This window comes from Carcharhinus amblyrhynchos, chromosome 11, assembly GCF_965287045.1.
Source record: "Carcharhinus amblyrhynchos chromosome 11, sCarAmb.v2.hapA, whole genome shotgun sequence".
NCBI classification, from domain to species: Eukaryota; Metazoa; Chordata; class Chondrichthyes; order Carcharhiniformes; family Carcharhinidae; genus Carcharhinus; species Carcharhinus amblyrhynchos.
Genome location: NC_137334.1, coordinates 97,188,364 through 97,210,461, shown reverse-complemented (window position 1 = coordinate 97,210,461; position 22,098 = coordinate 97,188,364). Strand labels below are relative to the sequence as shown.

Genomic DNA, 22,098 nt, shown 5'->3' with positions numbered 1-22,098 from the left:
TGCGGCCTCACCAGTACCCTGTAGAGTTGCAGCAAGACCTCCCTGCTTTTATATTCTATCCCCCTCGCTATAAAGGCCAGCATTCCATTCGCCTTCTTTATCACCTGCTGCACCTGCAGACTGGGTTTTTGCGACTCATGGACAAGGACCCCCAGGTCCCTCTGCACTGTAGCATGCTGCAGCTTTTCACCTTTTAAATGATAATCCCTCCTACTATTATTTCTGCCAAAGTGGATAACCTCACACTTGCTAACATTATACTCTGTCTGCCAGGTCCTCGCCCACTCGCTTAGCCTATCCAGATCCATCTGCAGACTTTCCACACCCTCCACGCAATTTGCTTTTCCACTCATCTTCGTATCATCAGCAAATTTCGTCACCCTACACTCAGCCCCCTCCTCTAGATCGTCTATATAAATGGTAAATAGCTGAGGCCCCAGCACCGATCCCTGCAGCACTCCACTCGTCACCAACTGCCAATCAGAATAGCACCCATTGATACCAACTCTGCTTCCTATTAGACAACCAATCCTCTATCCACACTAACACCTTACCCCCAACTCCGTGCACCCTAACCTTCTGTAGCAACCTTTTGTGAGGCACCTTATCAAACGCCCTTTGGAAATCTAAAAACACCACATCCACCGGCTCCCCTCTGTCTACCGCACTAGTCACATCCTCATAGAAATCCAATAAATTTGTCAAACACGACTTCCCCTTAACGAATCTGCGTTGCGTCTGCTCTATCAAACCATTCTTTTCTAGGTGCCTCGCTATTTCTTCTTTGATGACAGATTCAAGCATTTTTCCAACTACAGGCGTTAAACTAACCGGTCTATAATTCCCTGCCTTTTGTCTGCTACCTTTTTTAAACAGCAGCGTAACATTAGCTGTTTTCCAACTTCCGGCACTTCCCCGGAATCCAGCGAATTTTAATAAATAATTACTAAGGCATCCACTATCATCTCTGCCATTTCTTTCAGAACCCTGGGATGCATTCCATCCGGTCCTGGGGACTTTTCCACCTTCAGTCCCATTAGTCTAGCAAGCACTACCTCTCTAGTGACAGTAATCGCATTCAGGCCCTCAAGTCCTACCATCCTTCTATCTTTAAGATCCGGCAAACTATTCGTGTCCTCCTCCGTGAAGACCAAGGCAAAAAACCTATTTAAAGCCTCAGCCATTTCCTCATCTCCCACCGCTAAATCTCCCTCTCATCCTCTAAGGGTCCAACATTCACTCTAGCCAGCCTCCTCTTCTTTATATGTTTGTAAAAACTTTAACTGTCCTTTTTTACGTTTAGTGCTAGTTTAGCTTCATAGTCTATCTTTCCTTTCTTTATCACCTTCTTGGTCATTCTTTGTTGATTTTTAAATTTTTCCCAATCTTCTAATCGCCCACTACTTTTAGCCACTCTGAATGCATCAGCTTTTAATTTAACACTCTTCTTTATTTCCTTAGATAACCACAGCTGGTTATCCCTTCTCCTACATTCCTCTTTACCATCGGAATATATTTCTGCTGAGTACCGAAAAAATCTCCTTAAAACTCCTCCATCTCTGGTCTTCACTGCTCTTATATTGTAGCCATTTTGTTGTCTACATGATACACTGCAGGAAAGGATGTCCCAAGGTGTAGTACATTGGGGAGACCATGTAGACGCTATGACAATGAATGAATAATCACTGCTTGACAGTGTTGCCAAGTTACAAATGTATGTACCGTGTACCTGGTGGAGATATACTCAACAAAGCTAACAATTGCAAATCATTGTGACATAAATGACACAAAGGACACATAATGGAACTGAGAAAGAGACAAATATGACCATGTCTTATGAAATCAAAGAACAACCCAGTACGGGAAACAGGCCCTTTGGCCCAACGAGCCCGCTCCGCCATCTTAATAAAGCATTTTCCTACACCTACCTTACCCCATGTGTACGCTAATGGTACCCCTATTGTAACCAGATTCAGGGGAGAATAGTGTAGGGTCAATTTGGTACACCAATCAGCCTAAAAGCACATCTTTGGGGTGTGGGAGGAAACCGGAGAAACCCACGCAACGACAGGGAGAATGCGCAAACTCCCACAGACACTGGCCCAAATCCATGTACCTGCACAGCTAGCAGTGATAGCCACTGAGCTGTACTTCTCCCCCCTCACCCTTAGCTCGTGACCTCTTGTGATATTTGTCTCCAATCTAGGAAAAAGCCTGCCACTGTTGACTCTATCTATACCCTTCATTATTTTATACACCTCTATCAGATCCCCCCTTAATCTCCGTCTTTCTAAGGAGAAAAGCCCCAGTTTACCCAATCTTTCCTCATATCCCACTCCTTCCATACCAGGCAGCATCCTGGTAAACCTCCTCTGCACTCTCTCCAGGGTCTCCACGTCCTTCCGGTAGTAAGGTGACCAGAACTGAACGCAGTACTCCAAATGCGGCCTAACCAACGTTCTGTACAACTGAAGCATTAGACGCCTATTCCATAAGCTTTCTTCGCAACCTTCTCCACCTGGGTTGCCACCTTCAGAGACTTGTGCACTTGCACTCCCAAGTCCCTCTGCATTTCTATACTCTTAATTGGTCTACCTTTTATCATGTAACTCCGTCCTGCCTTATTCCTTCCAAAATGCATCACCTCGCATTTGTCAGGATTAAATGCCATCTGCCATCTATCTGCCCAGCATACTAACCTATCTATATCCTGCTGTGTCACCTGACAATCTTAAGAACATAAGAAATAGGAGCAGGAGTAGGCCATCTAGCCCTTCGAGCCTGCCCCGCCATTCAATAAGATCATGGCTGATCAGTCGTGGCTCGGTTCCACATTCCCGCCCTCTCCCCATAACCCTTAATCCCCTTGCCTATCAAAAACCGATCAACCCGTGCCTTAAAAATATTGAGCGAGACAGCCTCCACCACTTCAACGGACAGAGAATTCCAGAGATTCACCACCCTTTGAGTGAAGAAGTTCCTCCTCAACTCCATTCTAAACCGTCCCCCCTTTATCCTGAGGCTGTGCCCTCTAGTCCTACTGCCCTTTCTGAGCAGGAAGAGCCTCTCCACCTCTATCCTATCCATCCCATTCAACATCTTATACATATCAATGAGATCTCCCCTCATTCTTCTAAACTCTAACGAGTACAAGCCTAGTTTATTCAGCCTCTCCTCATACTTCAACCCCCTCAACAACGGAATCAGCCTAGTAAACCTCCTCTGCACTCCCTCCAAGGCCAAAATATCGTTGCGTAAGTGCGGCGACCAAAACTGCACACAATACTCCAGCTGCGGCCTCACCAACGCCCTATACAGCTGCAGCAAGACCTCCCTACTTTTATATTCAATCCCCCTCGCTATGAAGGCCAGCATCCCATTCGCCTTCCTGACCACCTGCTGCACCTGCAGGCTGGGTTTTTGCGACTCATGCACAAGGACCCCGAGGTCCCTCTGCACCATCGCCTGCTGCAGTTTTTCGCCACGTAGGTAATAGTCCTTCCTACCATTATTCCTACCAAAGTGGACATTTGCCAACATTAAATTCCATTTGCCAGTTCCTGGCCCATTCGCCCAGCCTATCTAGATCCTTCTGCAGACTCTCCACACCCTCCGCACAATTTGCCGTTCCACCAATCTTGGTGTCATCAGCAAATTTCGACACCCTACACTCGGTTCCCTCCTCCAGATCATCTATATAAATGCTAAATAGCTGAGGCCCCAGCACCGACCCCTGGGGCACTCCACTAGTCACCAACCGCCAATCCGAATAGCACCCATTGACCCCCACTCTCTGCCTCCTATTTGACAACCAGTCCTCGATCCACGCTAACACCCTACCCCCAACTCCATGCCCCCTGACCTTCTGCAATAACCTCTTGTGAGGTACCTTGTCAAACGCCTTCTGAAAATCAAGAAAGACCACATCCACCGGCTCTCCTCTATCCACCGCCCTAGACACATCCTCATAGAACTCCAATAAATTTGTCAGACACGACTTCCCTTTAACGAAACTGTGCTGCGTCTGCTCTACCAAACAATTCTCCTCAAGGTGCCTCACTATTTTCTCCTTGATCACGGATTCTAACATTTTTCCTACAACAGACGTTAAACTAACCGGCCTATAATTCCCCGCCTTTTGCTTGCCACCCTTCTTAAACAACGGCGTAACATTAGCCGTTTTCCAATCTTCCGGCACTTCCCCGGAATCCAGCGACGTTTGGAAAATAATCACCAAGGCATCCACTATCACCTCCGCCATTTCCTTCAGAAACCTTGGATGCATTCCATCCGGTTCTGGGGACTTGTCCACAATCAGCCCCTCCAGTCTGTCGAGTACCGCCTCTCTAGTAACAATAACCCTCACTATCCGCCAATCCTGCCATCTTGGTGTCATCTGCAAACTTGCTGATCACACCATGTACTCCCTCTTCCAAGTCATTTATATATATTACGAAGAGAAGAGGTCCCAGGTTTTGTCAAGGGCAGGTCGTGCCTTACGAGCCTAGTTGAGTTCTTCGAAAATGTGACTGAACACATTGACGAAGGAAGTGCAGTGGACGTGGTGTACATGGACTTCAGCAAGGCATTTGATAAGGTCCCCCATGCAAGACTTCTTGAGAAGGTGAGAGGGCATGGGATCCAAGGGCCTTTGGCCTTGTGGATCCAGAACTGGCTTGCCTGCAGAAGGCAGAGAGTGGTTGTGGATGGGTCTTTTTCTGCATGGAGGTCAGTCACCAGTGGAGTGCCCCAGGGATCTGTTCTAGGACCCTTGCTGTTTGTCATTTTCATAAATGACCTGGATGAGGAAGTGGAGGGATGGGTAAGTAAGTTCGCTGATGACACGAAGGTCGGTGGTGTTGTGGATGGTCTGGAAGGATGTCAGAAGTTGCAGCAGGACATAAATAGGATGCAGGACTGGGCGGAGAAGTGGCAGATGGACTTCAACGCGGATAAATGTGTAGTTGTCCATTTTGGCAGGACCAATGGGATGAACGAGTGCACTACCAAGGGCAGGAGTCTTAGTAGTGTTGAAGAGCAGAAGGATCTTGGGGTCCGGGTCCACAGGACGCTTAAATCGGCCTCGCAGGTGGAGGATGTGGTCAAGAAGACGTATGGTGTACTGGCCTTCATTAATCGAGGGATTGAGTTTAGGAATCGGGAGGTAATGCTGCAACTTTATAAGACCCTTGTCAGGCCTCATTTGGAGTACTGTGCGCAGTTCTGGTCGCCTCACTATAGGAAGGATGTAGAAGCTATTGAAAGGGTACAGAGGAGATTTACAAGGATGTTGCCTGGACTGGGAGGCATGCCTTATGAAGTTAGGTTGAGGGAGCTGGGACTCTTCTCCCTGGAGAGACGAAGGTTGAGCGGCGACCTGATAGAGGTTTATAAAATGTTGAGAGGAATAGATAGGGTGGATTCTCAGAGGCTATTTCCCCGGGTTGAAATGGTCGCTACGAGAGGACACAGATTTAAGGTGCGGGGAGGCAAGTACAGAAGTGATGTTAGGGGTAAGTTTTTCACTCAGAGGGTGGTGAGTGAATGGAATCGGCTGCTGTCAGTGGTGGTGGAGGCGAACTCGCTGGGGTCTTTTAAAAGACTTCTGGATGAGTATATGGGATTTAATGGGATTGGGCGTTATAGATAGGTCTATGGATTGGTTGGTGTTGATGTGATCAGCGCAACTCGTGGGCCGAAGGGCCTGTTTGTGCTGTAGTGTTCTATGTTCTATGTACTGAGCCCTGCAGCACACCACTGGTGACAGACCTCCATCTTGAAAAGGACCCTTCCACTACTCTCTGTCTCCTGTTGCCTAGCCAGTTTGCAATCCATCTAGATACCTGTCCCTGTATCCCATGTGCCTCAACCTTTTCTATCAGCCTACCGTGAGGGACTTTGTCAAACGCCTTACTGAAATCCATATAGACGACATCAACGGCTCGCCCATTGTCAACCGTTTTTGTCACCTCCTCAAAAAATTCTACCAGATTTGTAAGGCAAGACCTCCCCTGAACAAAGCCATGTTGCGTATCCCTAATCAGATTGCAACGCTCCAAATACTTACACATCCTATCCCTAACAATTTTCTCTAACAATTTTCTTACCACGGATGTCAAACTCACCAGCCTATAATTACCAGGGTTATCCCTGCTGCCCTTTTTAAACAGCGGTACCACATTCGCTATCCTTCAGTCCTCTGGGACCTCACCTGTGTCCAAAGAAGAGACAAAGATTTGCGTCAGAGGCCCAGAAATTTCATCTTTCACCTCCCTAAGCAGCCTGGGATAAATGCCATCAGGCCCCGGAGCTTTATCAGTTTTTATGCTACCTAAAAACCCTAACACTTCCTCCCTCGTAATGGACATCTCCTTCAACTGATCTACAGCTTTCTCCAAGACATTACAAGACACCAAGCCCCTCTCCTTTGTGAATACCGACGCAAAGTATTCATTCAGGATCTCCCCCATTCCCTCAGACTCAATGCATAGTCCCCCTCCTTTGTCCCTAAGAGGACCTATTTTCCCTCTAACCACCCTCTTGTTCCTAATCTTGGTAACAGGAGAAGAGGGTAGCAGTGGAAGGGTCTTTTTCTAGCTGGAGGTCTGTGACTAGTGGTGTGCCGCAGGGCTCAGTACTGGGACCTCTGCTATTTGTAATATATATAAATGATTTGGAAGAGGGAGTAAGTGATGTGATCAGCAAGTTTGCAGATGACACGAAGATGGCTGGACTTGCTGACAGTGATGAGCAGTGTCGGACAATACAGCAGGATATAGATAGGCTGGTAAACTGGGCAGAGAAATGGCAGATGGAATTTAATACAGATAAATGCGAGGTGATGCAGTTTGGAAGAAATAATGTAGGGGGTAGTTATACAATAAATGGTAGGGCTATTAAGAGTATAGAAACACAGAGGGACCTGGGTGTGCATGTTCACATGTCCTTGAAGGTGGCAGTACAGGTGGAGAAGGTGGCGAAGAAGGCATACAGTCTGCTTGCCTTTATAGGAAGGGGTATAGAGTATAAAAGCTGGCGCCTAATGTTGCAGTTGTATAAACGTTGGTTAGACCACATTTGGAGTACTGTGTCCAGTTCTGGTCGCCGCACTACCGGAAGGATGTGGAGACCCTGGAGAGAGTGCAGAGGAGGTTTACCAGGATGCTGCCTGATATGGAAGGTCTTAGCTATGAGGAGAGATTGGGCAAATTGGAGCTGTTCTCCCTGGAAAGACGGGGAATGAGGGGAGATCTAATAGAGGTGTATAAGATTATGAAGGGTATAGATAGAGTGAACAGTGGGAAGCTTTTTCCCAGGTTGGATACGAAAATCACGAGGGGCCACGGGCTTCAGGTTAGAGGGGCGAGGTATAATTCAGATTTCAGAGGGAGGTTTTTCACGCAGAGGGTTGTGGGGGCCTGGAATGCACTGCCAAGTAGGGTGGTGGAGGCAGGCATGCTAGAGTTGTTTAAGGTTTACCTAGATAGGCACATGAGCAGACTAGAGATGGAGGGATACAAAAGATTGTTCTAGTTAAGGATCAAGAGCCTCAGGACGTTCCTGGGAATCAATAGATTCCTATGGGCCGTCCAACATATTTTATGGCTCACCTGTCTCTTAGGTTTGAGCTTCTGGGGATCTTCCGTGAATGTCTGAATAGGCTGTGTATGTTTATTGATGTCTCTTTTTTTACATCCACAGGTGATTTGGTCCGCCTTGTTGGCCAGCAAGGGGCATACACGCAGTGGGTCGTGCGAGGGCTGCTCTTGGATGTTGCTTTGAGAGTTGCCTAGTGCTTCACATCGTTAGTGTACGCTTAAACTGGACCAACTGACAGGCAACACGACAGCTCAGTGACTATCACTGTTTGCTGTGCAGATACATGGATCTGGGTCAGATCTCCGACTTGGATCGGTGTCTGTGGGAGTTTACACATTCTCCCCGTGCTTGCGTGGATTTACTCCGGGTGCTCCGGTTTCCTCCCACACCCCAAAAACGTGTTTTTAGGCTGATTGGTGTTAACGAATTATCCCTAAATTAGACCTCCCTTAATCTGGCGCACATATAATTCTCTCAGTTTGCACCCTTTTATTGTGAAGTCCAAGAGGCGTAGACAAAAGTCGTAGGTCGAAGAAGGATTGGAAAGAGTCACCCACTGCAAGTTAAAAAGGGCGGCGCGGGCTTGTTGGGCCGAAGGGCCTGTTTCCTGTGCTGTGTTGTTCTTTGTTCTTTGAATTGCAGATAGCGATGAGGACCATCAGAGGATATAGTAGGATACAGGTTGGTTGGAGACTTGGGCGAAGAAATGGCAGATTGACTTTAATCAGGACAAATGCACTTTGGAAGGTCTAATGCAGATGAGAAATATACAGTAAATGACAGAACCCTAAAGAATATTGATAGCTAGAAGGGATCTGGGTGTACGGGTACACATCACTGAAGGTGGCAACGCAGGTGGAGAAGGTGGTCAAAAAGGTATACGGCATGCTTGCCTTCATCGGCCGGGGCGTTAAGTATAAAACTTGGCAAGTCATGATGCAGCTTTATAGAACATTAATTAGGCCACACTTGGAATATAGTGTTCAATTTTGATCGCCACACTTCCAGAAGGATGTGGAGGGTTTAGAGAGGTTACAAAAAAGATTTAACAGGCATTGAGGGCATTAGATATAAGAAGAGATTGGAGAAACTTGGTTCTCACTGGAACGACAGAGGTTGAGGGGCAACAAGAAGTCTACAAGATTATGAGAGGCATGGACAGAATGGATAGTCAGAAGCTTTTTCCCAGGGTGGAAGAGTCAATTACTAGGTGGCATAGGTTTAAGATATGAAGAGCAAGGTTTAAAGGAGATGTACAAGACAAGATTTTTTATATAGAGGGTGGTGGTGCCTGAAACCCGCTGTCGGGGAGGTAGTGGAAGCAGTTACAATAGTGACTTTTAAGGGGCATCTTGACAAATACATAAATAGGCTGGGAATAGAAGGATATGGTCCCCAGAAGGTAGGGGCTTTTAGTTGAGACAGGCAGCATGGTCGGTGCCTGTTGGAGGGCCGAAGGGCCTGTTCCTGTGCTGTAATGGCATTTTCATCATTGAATCATGCACTGAATCAACATTCTAAGGGTTACCATTTACCAGAAACGGAACTGGACTAGCCATATTGGGGCAGCCTGATGGCACAGTGGTTAGCACTGTTGCCTCACAGCACAGGGACCCAGGTCGATTCCTGGCTCAGGTGACTATCTGTGTGGACATTCTCCTTATGTCTGCATGGATTTCCTCCGGGTGCTCTGGTTTCATCCCGCACTCCAAAGATGTGTGGGTTATGTGATTTGGCCATGCTATATTTCCCCTTAATGTCAGGGAACTAGCTAGGGTAAATGCATAGTGATAAGGCCTGGATGGGATTGTGGTTGGCGCACTGTAGGATTCTATGATTCAATATAAAAACTGTGGCTACAAGAGCAGGTCAGAAGTTAGGAATCCTGTGGCCAGTAGCTCACCTCCTGACTCTCCAAAGCTTGTCCGTCATCTACAAGGCATAACTCAGGAGTGTGCTGGATGGGTGCAGCTCCAACAACACTCAAGAAGCTCAACACCATCCAGGACAAAGCAGTCCACTTGATTGGTACTCATTCCATAAACGTTCATTCCACCACCGATGCACAGTGGCAGCCGTGTGCACTATCTACAACATGTACTGCAGGAACTCACCAGAGCTCTTAGGCAACAACTTGCCAACTTATGGCCCCTACCATCTAAAGGACAAATGTGGCAGACATGGGAACACCACCGTCTGGAGATTCCCCTCCAAGTCATTCACCATCTTGTTTGGAAATATATCATCATTCCTTCACGCCTTGCTGAGTTAAAATCCTGGAACTCTCTTGCTAACAGCGCTGTGGATGTATTTACACCTCAGGTAGTGCAATGTTTCAAGAAGGGATTGGTTTAGGTTAGTGGGTCATTGTTTTTTAACTGGTTGGCGCAACATCGTGGGCCGAAGGGCCTGTTCTGCGCTGTAATGTTCTATGTTCTCTAGCACTGAAAAGTTTGCCTTTATCAATTCACCTGCCCTTTGCCTTTTCCTTCCTTTATCTTTTTGAATACTGTATCCAGGAATATTTAACATTCAGTCCTATGATTCTTTGAGCTAGATCTCTGTTATAACTATAACGTTGTATTTCCATATGGCAACCTTCACTTGCAACTCACCAATCTTATTTATACAGTCCACAATTTACACAAATGCACAGTAACCTTAATTTAGACTTTATTGCTTTCTTCCTTATTCTGAACCCACTTAATGCCATACTATTTCCTATTCTAATGTTTCCTCTGTGTCCCACTATTGCTATCTCTCTGATATTACATTCTAGATCCCAACTCCTGCCAAGTTAGTTTAAACCCTTCCCAATAGCCCCACAAGGAAATAGTTTCAGGCTTTGTTTAAAATGCAACCTGTCTTGCCATTACAGGTCCCATCTCCCCTATAGTTGGTGCCAATATCCCAGGAATCTAAGGTCTAAAATATCTAAAAGGAAAGAAAACAATCTAATGATAAGATTCATAGAACCCTACAGTGCAGAAAGAGGCCCTTCGGCCCATTGAGTCTGCACCAAATACAATCCCAACCAGGCCCTACCCTGATATCCCTACATATTATAGCTCCTAATAAGATGTTGAGAGGTATAGGTAGGGTGGATTCTCGGAAGCTATTTCCCAGGGCTGAAATGGTCGCTACGAGAGGACACAGGTTTAAGGAGCTGGGGAGCAGGTACAGAGGGGCTGTCAGGGGTAAGTTTTTCACTCAGAGGGTGGTGAGTGAGTGGAATCGGTTACCGTCGGTGGTGGTAGAGGTGAACTCATTGGGGTCTTTTAAGAGACTTCTGGGTGAGTACATGGGATTTAATGGGATTGAGGGTTATAGATAGGCCTGGTAGGTAGGGATATGATCGGCACAGCTTGTGGACCGAAGGGCCTGTTTGTGCTGTAGTGTTCTATGTTCTATAATCCCTCTAACCTACGATCCCTGGACACTAAGGGGCAATTTCTCAGCATAACCAATCAACCTAACCCGCACATCTTTGGACTGTGAGAGGAAACTGGAGTCCCCGGAGGAAATCCATGCAGACACGAGGAGAATGTGCAAACTCCACACAGACAGTGACCCAAGCCAGGAATTGAACTCAGGACCCTGGAGCTGCGAAGAGCAGTGCTAACCACTGTGCTACCGTGCCACCCAAAATTATCTGTAAATGATACCTAGATATTGGGAATATCATATTTAAATTTTATAAAATTAGAAAACAGGGCAAAAAACAGGCCAGGTGACCCAACAGTACATACAGGTGTTTATACTCCACTCAAGCCACTTCCCATCCTTCCTCAACTAACTTTGCCAGCTCACAAGTGGCTGGGATTTTTCAGTCACCATGCCACAGCATGGTCCCTGTAGTGAATGCAGAGAGCTATTCAGATTTCCATTGACTTTGGTGAGAGGGGCTGAATAATTCTGTGTGCTTTACTGGCTTCCCCTTAAATGCTTTGTTTTCTTCACCTTAACTGCTACCTTTGGTAGTGAGTTCCACTTTAGTAGAGAATTCACCACTCTGAGTAAAGAGGTTTCTTTTGAATTCCCTATTTGATTTCTTGGTGATTATTTTAGAACATAAGAAATAGGAGCAGGAGTAGGCCATCTAGCCCTTCAAGCCTGCCCCGCCATTCAACAAGATCATGGCTGATCTGAAGTGGATCAGTTCCACTTTCCCGCTTTCTCCCCATAACCCTTAATTCCCTTGTCTATTAGAAACCTATCTACCCGTGACTTAAATATATTCAGCGAGGTAGCCTCCACCATTTCAACGGGCAGAGAATTCCAGAGATTCACCACCCTTTGAGTGAAGAAGTTCCTCCTCAACTCTGATCTAAACTGCAGCCCCCCCCCCCCCCCCCATTATTTTGAGGCTGTGCCCTCTAGTTCTGCTTTCCTTTCTAAGCAGGAAGAATCTCTCTACCTCTACCCTATCCAGCCCCTTCATTATCTTATATGTCTCTATAAGATCCCCCCTCAGCCTTCTAAACTCCAACGAGTACAGACCCAGTCTATTAAATCTCTCTTCATAGGCTAACCCCCTCATCTCTCGTATCAGCCTAGTGAACCTTTTCTGCACTCCCTCCAAGGCCAATATATCCTTCCGCAAGTGCGGTGACCAAAACTGCACACAGTACTCCAGTTGCGGCCTCACCAGTGCCCTGTACAGTTGCAGCAAGACCTCCCTGCTTTTATATTCTATCCCCCTCGCGATAAAGGCCAACATTCCATTCGCCTTCTTGATCACCTGCTGCACCTGCAGACGGAGTTTTTGTGATTCGTGCACAAGGACCCCCAGGTCCCTCTGCACTGTAGCATGCTGCAGCTTTTTGCCTTTTAAGTAATAATCCTTCCTACTATTATTTCTACCAAAGTGGATAACCTCACATTTGCTAACATTATACTCTATCTGCCAGGTCCTCGCCCACTCGCTCAGCCAGTTTTTCTACTCACTCACCATTTTCTAGTGGTGGCCCTGGTTAAGCTCTTCTCCAACACATTGGAAACACTCTCCCTTTGCCCACTCAATCAAAACCTTTCATAATCTAAAAGCCTCTATTAGAACATCCCTCAGCCTTTTTTCAAGAAAAAAAGAGATTCCAATGTTCACCCTTTCTTGACAGATAAAACCTCAACTCTGGCATCATCCTTGGAAATCTTCTTTGTATTTTCTCCAGTATATTTATTTTTAATACCGCACCAACCAGAACTGTTCACAGTACTTTGTGTGATCTAATAAAAGTTTAATACACATTCAACATATCTTCTACACTTTTCAATTCTATCCCTCTAGAAATAAGACCCAGTATTTCGTTTGTTTATTTTTTATTAACCAGCTTTTAATGATTTGTATATTCCAAATTTGAATCAGAAATTGTAAACAACACTGGTCATAGAATTGGGGAGTGCCACTTCCGACATTCAGCCATTCTGAATAACATCATCCCTATTCTCTGCTTTCTATCTTGGTGCCATTCATAAGACCATCTGAGCAATGGCAATATTGTAACAAGTATGTCACCACAACATAAGAACTAGCAGCAGGATAGGCCAATCAGCCCATTAAGCCTGCTCTGCCGATCAATAAGATCATGACTGATTTGATCATGACCTCAAATCTACTGTCCTGCCTGCTCCTAGTAACGTTGACTCCCTTGTAGATTATAGTCTATCTCAGCAAGAGAGTTTCCTGCAGGATAAGACCATCTGTAGAATGGGAATGTCTTTTGATAATTTGCCAAACAATTTGCCTTTAAAATGATTAAAAATCCCAGGGCATTTCACAAGAGCATTGTCAACAAAACTGGACACTGAGCCATATAAGCAGATCTTTGGACAAGTGACCAAAAGCTTAGTTAAAATAAGATGGTTTAAGGAGTGTCTTAGAGAAAGAGAGAACTGAATAAACAGACATTTAGGGAAGGAATTTCAAAGCTTCTTTAGCACAACTACCAATGATGGAGGAATTAAAATTGGCAGTGTGCAGGTTTCCAGAGTTTAGAAGAGTATGAGGCAACTGCATCAATTTTTTTAAGATCCTGAGGGGAGCTGATTTGGAGAGGATGTTTTGTAAGAAAATCTAGAACTAGGGGGCCACTGTTTAAAAATAAGAAGTCGCTCATTTAAAATGAGAAGGTGGAGAAGTTCTTTCAGAGGATCATGTGTCTCTGGAACTTTCCCTCAAAAGGCAGTGGGAGTGAAGTCCTTGAATATTTTTAAGGCAGATAGATTCTTGATCAACAAGGTGGAGAAGAATTATCAGGGTTGGCAGGAATGTGGGGTTGAGGTTACAGTCAGATCAGCCCCTATCTTATTAAATGGGGAAACAGACTCAAGGGGCCAAATGACCTACTTCTGCTCTTAATTCATATATGTTCTTTGTACACATACATCTTGGTGGTTCTGCGGCTAGAGAATTTTAAAAAGTTGGAGAGGGACAAGATCACAGAGGGATCTGAAGACAAGGATGAGAATTTATAAATTAAGGATTTGCTGGATTAAGAGTCAAGGTAGGTCATTGAGCACAGGTGTGATAGGGCCCTAACACGCTGTGAGTTAAAATACAAGCAACAGCATTTGGGATGAAGTCAAATTTAAGGAGGATGGAAAATAGGAAGTGAACTAGGAGAGTTTTTTTTATTATAGGATGTGGGCATCACTGGTTAGGCCAGCATTCATTGCCCATCCCTAGCTGCCCTTCACAAGATGGTGGTGTGCTGCCATCTTGAATCGCTGCAATCCCTGAGGTGTAGGTACACCCACAGTGCTGTTAGGAAGGGAAATCCAGAATTTCAGTCCAGCGACAGTGAAGGAATAGTGATGTATTTTCAAGTTAAGATAGTGAGTGACTTGGACGGGAACATCTCGGTTGTGGTGTTCCCAGGTATCTGCTTCTCTTGTTCTTTTAGATGGTAGCAGTCGTGGGTTTGAGGAGTACTGTCTAAGGAGTGAGTTCCTGCAGTGCATCTTGTAGATGATACACACGGTTACCACTCCGTGTTGGATGGAGTATATGTTTGTGGAAAGGGTAGCAATCAAGTGGGCTGCTTTGTCTTGGATGTTATCAAGTTTCTTGAGTGTTGTTGGAGCTGCACCCATCCGGGCAAGTGGAAAGTTTCCCATTACACTCCTGCTTTGTGCCTTGTAGATGGTGGACAGACTTTAGGGAGTCAGGAGGTGAGTTACTCACCACAGGATTCCTAGCTTTTGACCTGCTCTGGTAGCCAAAATATTTATGTGGCTGGTCCAATTCAATTTGTGGTCAATAGTGACCCTTAGGATATTGACAGTAGAGGATTCAGTGATGGTAATCTTTTTGGTGATGGTCATTGCCTGGCTTTTTGGTGATGGTCATTGTGTGGCGCGAATGTTACTTGCCACTTGTCAGTCCAAGCCTGGATATTGTCCAGGTCTTGCTGCATTTGTGTGTGGACTGCTTTAGTATCTGAGTCGCCACAAATGGTGCTGAACAATGTGCAAACATCAGGAAACATCCCCACTTCTGACCCAATGATGGAAAGAAGATTATTCATGAAGCAGCCGAGGATAGTTAGACCTAGGACACTATATTGATGTTCTGCAGTTGAGATAACCTCCAACCACCACAACCTCTTCTTTTGTGCCAGGCATGACTCTAACCAGTGGAGTGTTTCCCCCTAATCCTGCTGACTCCAGATTTGCTCCAGCTACACAATCGGTCAAGGACAGCCATGCTTACCTCACCTCTAGAATTCAGCTCTTTTGTCCATGTTTGAACCAAGGCTGTAATGAGGTCAGGAGATGAGTGACCTTGACAAAACCCAAACTGAGCATCTGTGAACAGACTATTGCTGAATAAGTGCCACTTTATAGTGACACTTGATGACCCCTTCCATCACCGTACTGACGACTGAGAATAGACTGACAGGGTGGTAACTGGCTGGGGTGGATTTGTCTTGTTTCTTGTGTACAGGACATACCTGGGCAATTTTCCATGTCGCCAGGCAGATGCCAGTGTTTCAGCTGCACTGGAACAGCTTGGCTAGGGGTGCGGAATGTTCTGGAGCAGAAATCTTCATACTATTGCCGGAATGTTCCCAGGGCCCATTGCCTTTGCAGGACCCAGTGCCTTCAGCCGTGTTTTGGTATCACGTGGAGTGAATTGATTGGCTGAAGACTGACATCTGTAATGCTAGAGACCCCCAGTGGAGGTTGAGATGGATCATCCACTCGGCACTTCTGGCTGTTGATTGTTGTGAATGCACTAATGTGCTGGGCTTCTCCATCATTGAATATTATTAAAATAACAATCTTTTTTCATTCTCACATGGGATTTGGGCATCGCTGCCTAGACCAGCATTTATTGCCCATACCCAATTGACCTTGAACTGAGTGGCTTGGTATGTAGTTTAAGAGGGGCACTGCTGTGGGCAATGCAGGACTTACATGCAGGACATTAATGAACCAGATAGATTTTTATGACAATGGACAATACTTTCATGGTCTTCATTGGACTTTTAATTCCAGAGCTTTTTTTTTACTGAATTCAGGTTTCACCTGGTTTTGAACCTGAGTCCCCAGAGCATTGCCCGGGTAGTCCAGTGACAATACCACTACGCCACTGTCTCCCCCTAACTAGGCACAGTAGTAGGAAGGAGCTTACAAAGACCTGGATAACAATAACAGCCACAGATGAGTTGAGATAAGGGCAAAGATGAATGATGTTGGCAGGTGTAAACTGGTGATCTTGGTGATGTGCAGGTATGTGGACAGCTTAACCCAATATCAAATATGACACCAGATTGTGAATGATCTAGTTCAACCTCATAAAGTTGTCAGGCTGAGGCTATGGAAATATCAGAAGGGTTAAAACAATCTGTTAACTGGCAAAATCAAGCCTGGATCACAGTGAAGTTATCCATCTGGCAACTGCTTCACATCAAAAAATGAGACTGTGCTCAAATAATTGTTTAACAGTTGTGGCCATTTTTATCTTGTTTCACTGGCAGTTCAGATTATACAGTGGCTGTAATGTATGAACTGGATTATTTTCCATTGTGTGGCCCCGATTGTGGCCTAGCTCCACAGGCAACTTTGGTAGATTCACGGTGCCTGATGTCCTTCTACCATCTGTCTCTCAATCCCGGCCTTTTTGTTTTTCCTGCTGCTATCATTCCCATGTTTAACGATGCTTTGTCAAGATGTCCTTAATGCAGATCTTTTCATCAGACTGTAGTCACCCTCATCACCAGTTCTCTGCTTGTGCTTGTTTGGTGCCTCTGTTCGTTTGACCTCAGGTGGCTGAGAATGTGTAAAATGGTGTATGCACAGTGATGATTGGACATGGTCCCCAATGGCCGGTTGCCTCTGGAACTGTTGTGTGTTGTAGATGACCTTTCGGCCCGTGAGTTCCTATTACGATTTGTGCCATTCTTCTGATCCTCCATGTCCTTTGACTTTTCATAGTTCAGTACTTTCCATTGCTGGTTAACTGCTTGCCAACGTTTAAAAATTCGATATACAGATGGACCCTCATGAATAATCAGTCCTAGAAAGGCAGAATGGAAAGAGCAGTCAAAAATCAGTACACGACTGGAATTCAGCTCAATCCCAGTTACTTGCGATGGTAAAATCACTGTACCTTTAACACAAGGTTAGACCCCTTGACTTGCTGTATCTGGGCTACTTGAGCCCTCATTGTAGCTCATTGTCTAATTATCTTTCTTTGCCTTCTCCCATTACCTTTGAATGTTTGATTTGAATGGTTATCTGGTTAACTGTCAAACGTATTCACGAGTATGAAAGGTCTGAGTAGAGTAAATAGGAAGACACTGTTCCCATTGGTGTAAAGATTAAGAATCAGAGATTAAGATGTTGAATGCTCCGCCTGAGAGAGTGGAGGACATACATTTAATTGTGGTTTTCAAAGATGAATTAGATCATTGTGAGAAGGGAAAAGATTTGCAGAGCTTTGTTAAGACTAGCACGGTAGCACAATGGTTAGCACTGCTACCTCACAGTGCCAGGGACCAGAGTTCAATTCCTGGCTTGGGTCACTGTCTGTGTGGTATCTGCATGTTCTCCCTGTGTCTGTGTGGGTTTCCTCCGGGTACTCCGGTTTCCTCCCACAGTATGAAAGACGTGCTGGTTAGGTGTATTGACATGAACAGGCGTCAGAGTGTGGCGATTAGGGCAATTTCACAGTAACTTCACTGCAGTGTTAATGTAAACACTGTTTGTGACAAGTATTATGATCCTAATGCAGAACTCAGAATGTGCAGGAAAGTCTAATTAGAGACTAGCATTGTTTTGCTTCAAAGAAATTCAAGGTTAAGAAAAAGGATCAATTGAATTTGAGAAGTTTTTTTGAAGGGATAACCAAGAAGGTAGATGGAGAAGAATGCTGTTGACATTGTCTACATGGACTTTAGCAAGGCCTTTGACAAGGTACCATAGGGTAGGTTATTGCATAAGGTTAAATCTCATGGTATCCAGGGTGAGGTAGCCAACTGGATACAAAATTGGCTGAATGTCAGAAGGATGGTTGTCGAAGGTTGTTTTTCAAACTGGAGACCTGTGACCAGCGGTGTGACTCAGGGATCAGTGCTGGGTCCACTGTTAATTGTCATTTATATTAATGATTTGGGTGAGAATATAGGGGGCATGGTTAGTAAGTTTGCAGATGATACCAAAATTGGTGGCATGGTGGACAGTGAAGAATCTCGGATTGCAGTGGGATCTTGATCAATTGGGCCAGTGGCCCAATGAATGGCAGATGGAGTTTAATTTAGGTAAATGCGAGGTAACGCATTTTGGTCAATCAAATTAGTGCAGGACTTACTCAGTTAATGTACAGCATTGGGGACAGTTATAGAACAAAGACATCTAGGGGTACATGTTCATAGCTCCTTGAAAGCGGAGTCATAGGTGGACAGGGTGGTGAATTAGGCATTTGGCACGTTTGGTTTCGTTGGTCAGAACATTGAATGCAGAATTTGGGATGTCTTGTTGAGGTTGTACAAGATATTGGTAAGGTCACACTTCGAATACTGTGAACAGTTCTGGTCACCCTATTATAGAAACTATATTACTAAATTAGAAAGAGTGCAGAAAAGATTTACTAGGGATGCTGCCAGAACTTAATGGTTTGAGTTATAAGGACAGGCTGGTTAGACTGGGACTTTTTTCCCTGGAGTGTTGAAGACCGAGGGGTGATCTTATAGAGGTCTATAAAATAATGAGGGGTACAGATCAGCTAGATAGTCAATATCTTTTCCCAAAGGTAGGGGAGCCTAAAACTAGAAGGCATAGATTTAAGGTGAGAGGGGAGATACAAAAGGGTCCAAAGAGGCAATTTCTTCACATAGAGGGTTGTGAATTTCTGGAATGAGCTGCTAGAGGTAGTTTTAGAGGCGGGTACAATTCTGTCATTTAAAAAGCATTTAGACAGTTACATGGACAAGATCACAATAGAGGGATATGGGCCAAATGCGAGCAATTGATCTAGCCTAATGGTACAAACTGGGCGGCATGAACAAGTTAGGCTGAAGGGCCTGTTTCCATGCTGTAAACCTCAATGTCTCTATCTGACCAGCCTATCTATATACTCCTGAATTCTAAGGTCCTCCACACTATTTACCATAACACCAATCTGTGAATTTACTGATCACACCCCCCCACATTCACGTGCAGGTCATTAATGTACACTACAAACAGCAAGGGACCCAGCACTGAACCCTGTGGAACACTATTGGAGAAAGAAATCCCACAACACCAGTTTAAAGTCCAAACAGGTTTATTTGTAGCAAAAGCTGCAAGCTTTCGGGACAGCCTGTCCCTTCGTCAGGTGGCTGGGCGTTTCGGGACAGGTTGTCCCGAAAGCTTGCGGCTTTTGCTACAAATAAACCTGTTTGGACTTTAAAGTGGTGTTGTGGGATTTCTTTCTGTTTTACCCTAGTCCAACATCGGCATCTCCACATTGAACACTATTGGACACAGGCTTCCAGTCACAAAAACAATCTTTGACCATCAGCCTCTGACTCCTGCCACTAAACCAATTTTGAGTCCAATTTGCCAAATTGCCCTGGATTCCATCAGCTCTTACCTTCTTGATCAGTCTCCCATGCAGGAGACAATAGCAACTGAACTGCTCTTATCTACATACCTCGTCACTTTGAAAAATGTAATCAAATTTGTGAAATATGATCTTCCCCTGACAAAGCCATGTTGACTATGCTTGGTTAATCTTTGCCTCTCCAAAGTGGAGAGTAATTCTGGCCCTCAGGATTTTTTTAGAATAATTTCCTTACCACTCATGTTAGATTCACTGGTTTGTAATTACCTGTTTTTTCCTATTTCCCTTTTTGAATAATGACACCACATTAATTGTCATCCAGTCCTCCGGAACCTTTCCTTTAGCACAAGAGGGCATTTGGGAAGGCCTGTATCTGAACTGCGCTTGGGCCAGTGTTCTTGGAAACCTTATAATTAGGGAAGGGTGGAAGGCTTTACCTCAATAGAGGGGGAGATAGAAGGGATATGCAGGCTCACAAAGCAAAATAATATGGCAGCATTGCAAGACAACTACTAGCGTTAGGCTCACTGGTATTTTCCTGTTTTCTCCCTTCCTCCCTTTTTGAATAGCAGCTTACATTATAGCTACCCTCCAACCTGTAGCAACCAGTCCTGAGTCCAAAGAGCTTTGGAAAATACTATTTGGATCTCCTATTTCCAGGACGATTACCTTAAACATTCTGGGAGATTTATCCACTTTCAATCCCATCAATTTCCCCAAAACTATTTCATTACTAAAGAACAACAAAGAACAAAGAAAATTACAGCCAAACATGAACAGGCCTTTCGACCCTCCAAGCCTGCACCGACCATACTGCCTGACTTAACTAAAACCCTGTACCCTTCAGGGGACCATATCCCTCTATTCACATCCTATTCATGTATTTGTCAAGACATCCCTCAAAAGTCACTACCATATCTGCTTACACTCCCTCCCCTGGCAGCAAGTTCCAGGCACCCACCACCTTCTGTGAAAAAATCTGCCTCGTACATCTCCTTTAAACCTTGCCCCTCACACTTTAAATCCGAGCCCACTAGTAATTGACTCTTCCACCCTGGAAACAAGCTTCTGACTATCCACTCTGTCCATGCCTCTCACAATCTTGTAGACTTCAATCAGGTCGCCCCTCAACCTCCATCATTCCAACGAGAACAAACTAAGTTTCTCCAACCTCTCCTCCATACCAGGCAACATCTTTTCTGTACCCTCTCCAAAGCCTCCACTTCCTTCTGGCAGTGTGGCGACCAGAATTGAACACTATATTCCAAGTGCAGCCTAACTAAGGTTCTATAAAGCTGCAAAATAATTTGCCAATTTTTAAACTCACTGCCCCGGCCGATGAAGGCAAATCTACCATCTGCCTTCTTGACTACCTTCTCCACCTGCTTTGCCACTTTCAGTGACCTGTGTACCTGTACACCCAGATCCCTTTGCCTATCAATACTCTTAAGGGTTTATTGTATATTTTTTATCTGTATTTGACCTTTCAAAATGCATTATCTCACATTTGTCCGGATTAAACTACATCTGCCATTGCTCCGCCAAGTCTCCAACCGATCTATATCCTGCTGTCTCCTCTGAGGGTCCTCATTGCTATCCACAAATCCACCAACCTTTGTGTCATCCACAAACTTATTAATCAAACCAGTTACATTTTCCTCCAAATCATTTATATATATTACAAACAGCAAAGGTCCCAGCACTGATCCCTGAGGAACACCTCTTTGGAACTTAGAAGAATAAGGTGGGATCTTATAGAAACAGAAGGGTGGCATGGTGGCACAATGATTATCACTGCTGCCTCATTGTGCCAGGGACCAGAGTTCGATTCCCGGCATGGGTCACAGTTTTCACATTCTCCGGGTCTATGTGGGTGCTCCGGGCGCTCCGGTTTCCTCCCACAGTCCAAAGATGTGCGGATTAGGTGGACTGACCATGCTAAATTGCTCCTTAGTGTCAGGGGGATTAGCTAGGGTAAAGCATCGGGTTATGGGATTAGGTCCTGGATGGGACAATGGTCAGTGGGCCAAATGATCTCTTTTTGCATTGTATGATTCTATTCTATATTAAGTTATGAAGACAATAGATAAGATAGAAGCAGGGAAGTTGTTTCCACTGGTGGGTGAAGCCAGAACGAGGGGCCTTGGCCTCAAAATAAGGGAAAGGAGATCGAGGACTGAGCTGAGGAGGAACTTCTTCACCCAAACATTTGTGAATCTGTGGAATTCCCTGCCCAGTGAAGCAGTTAAAGCTATCTCATTGAATGTTTTTAAGGCAAAGCTAGATAGGTTTTTGAACAGTAAAAGAATTAACGGTTATGGTGAGCAGATGGGTAAATGGTTCTCCGGAGCAGTGTACCTGGTGGCTGTGGTGAGTGTTTGATTTTCCTCAGAAGCTCTTGGCTGTATTTCTGGTTTGCGGGGTTTTTTGATTACTTTTTATTTCCGTAGCGG

The 22,098-nt window shown here is 45.0% G+C and overlaps 1 protein-coding gene across 1 annotated transcript in view; it reads right to left on the bottom strand.

Annotated features, from left to right (window-relative positions):
* Window positions 1–12,995: 12,995 nt before the first annotated feature.
* The window catches only part of LOC145350379 (E3 ubiquitin-protein ligase MARCHF4-like), a 110,621-nt gene continuing 101,518 nt past the window's right edge, over window positions 12,996–22,098 (bottom strand). The window contains exon 4 of the mRNA XM_080199650.1: window positions 12,996–17,119. Within this exon, the coding sequence (XP_080055776.1) occupies window positions 16,797–17,119 (323 nt within the window). The 3' untranslated portion in view covers window positions 12,996–16,796. The remainder of the gene's footprint in view (window positions 17,120–22,098) is intronic.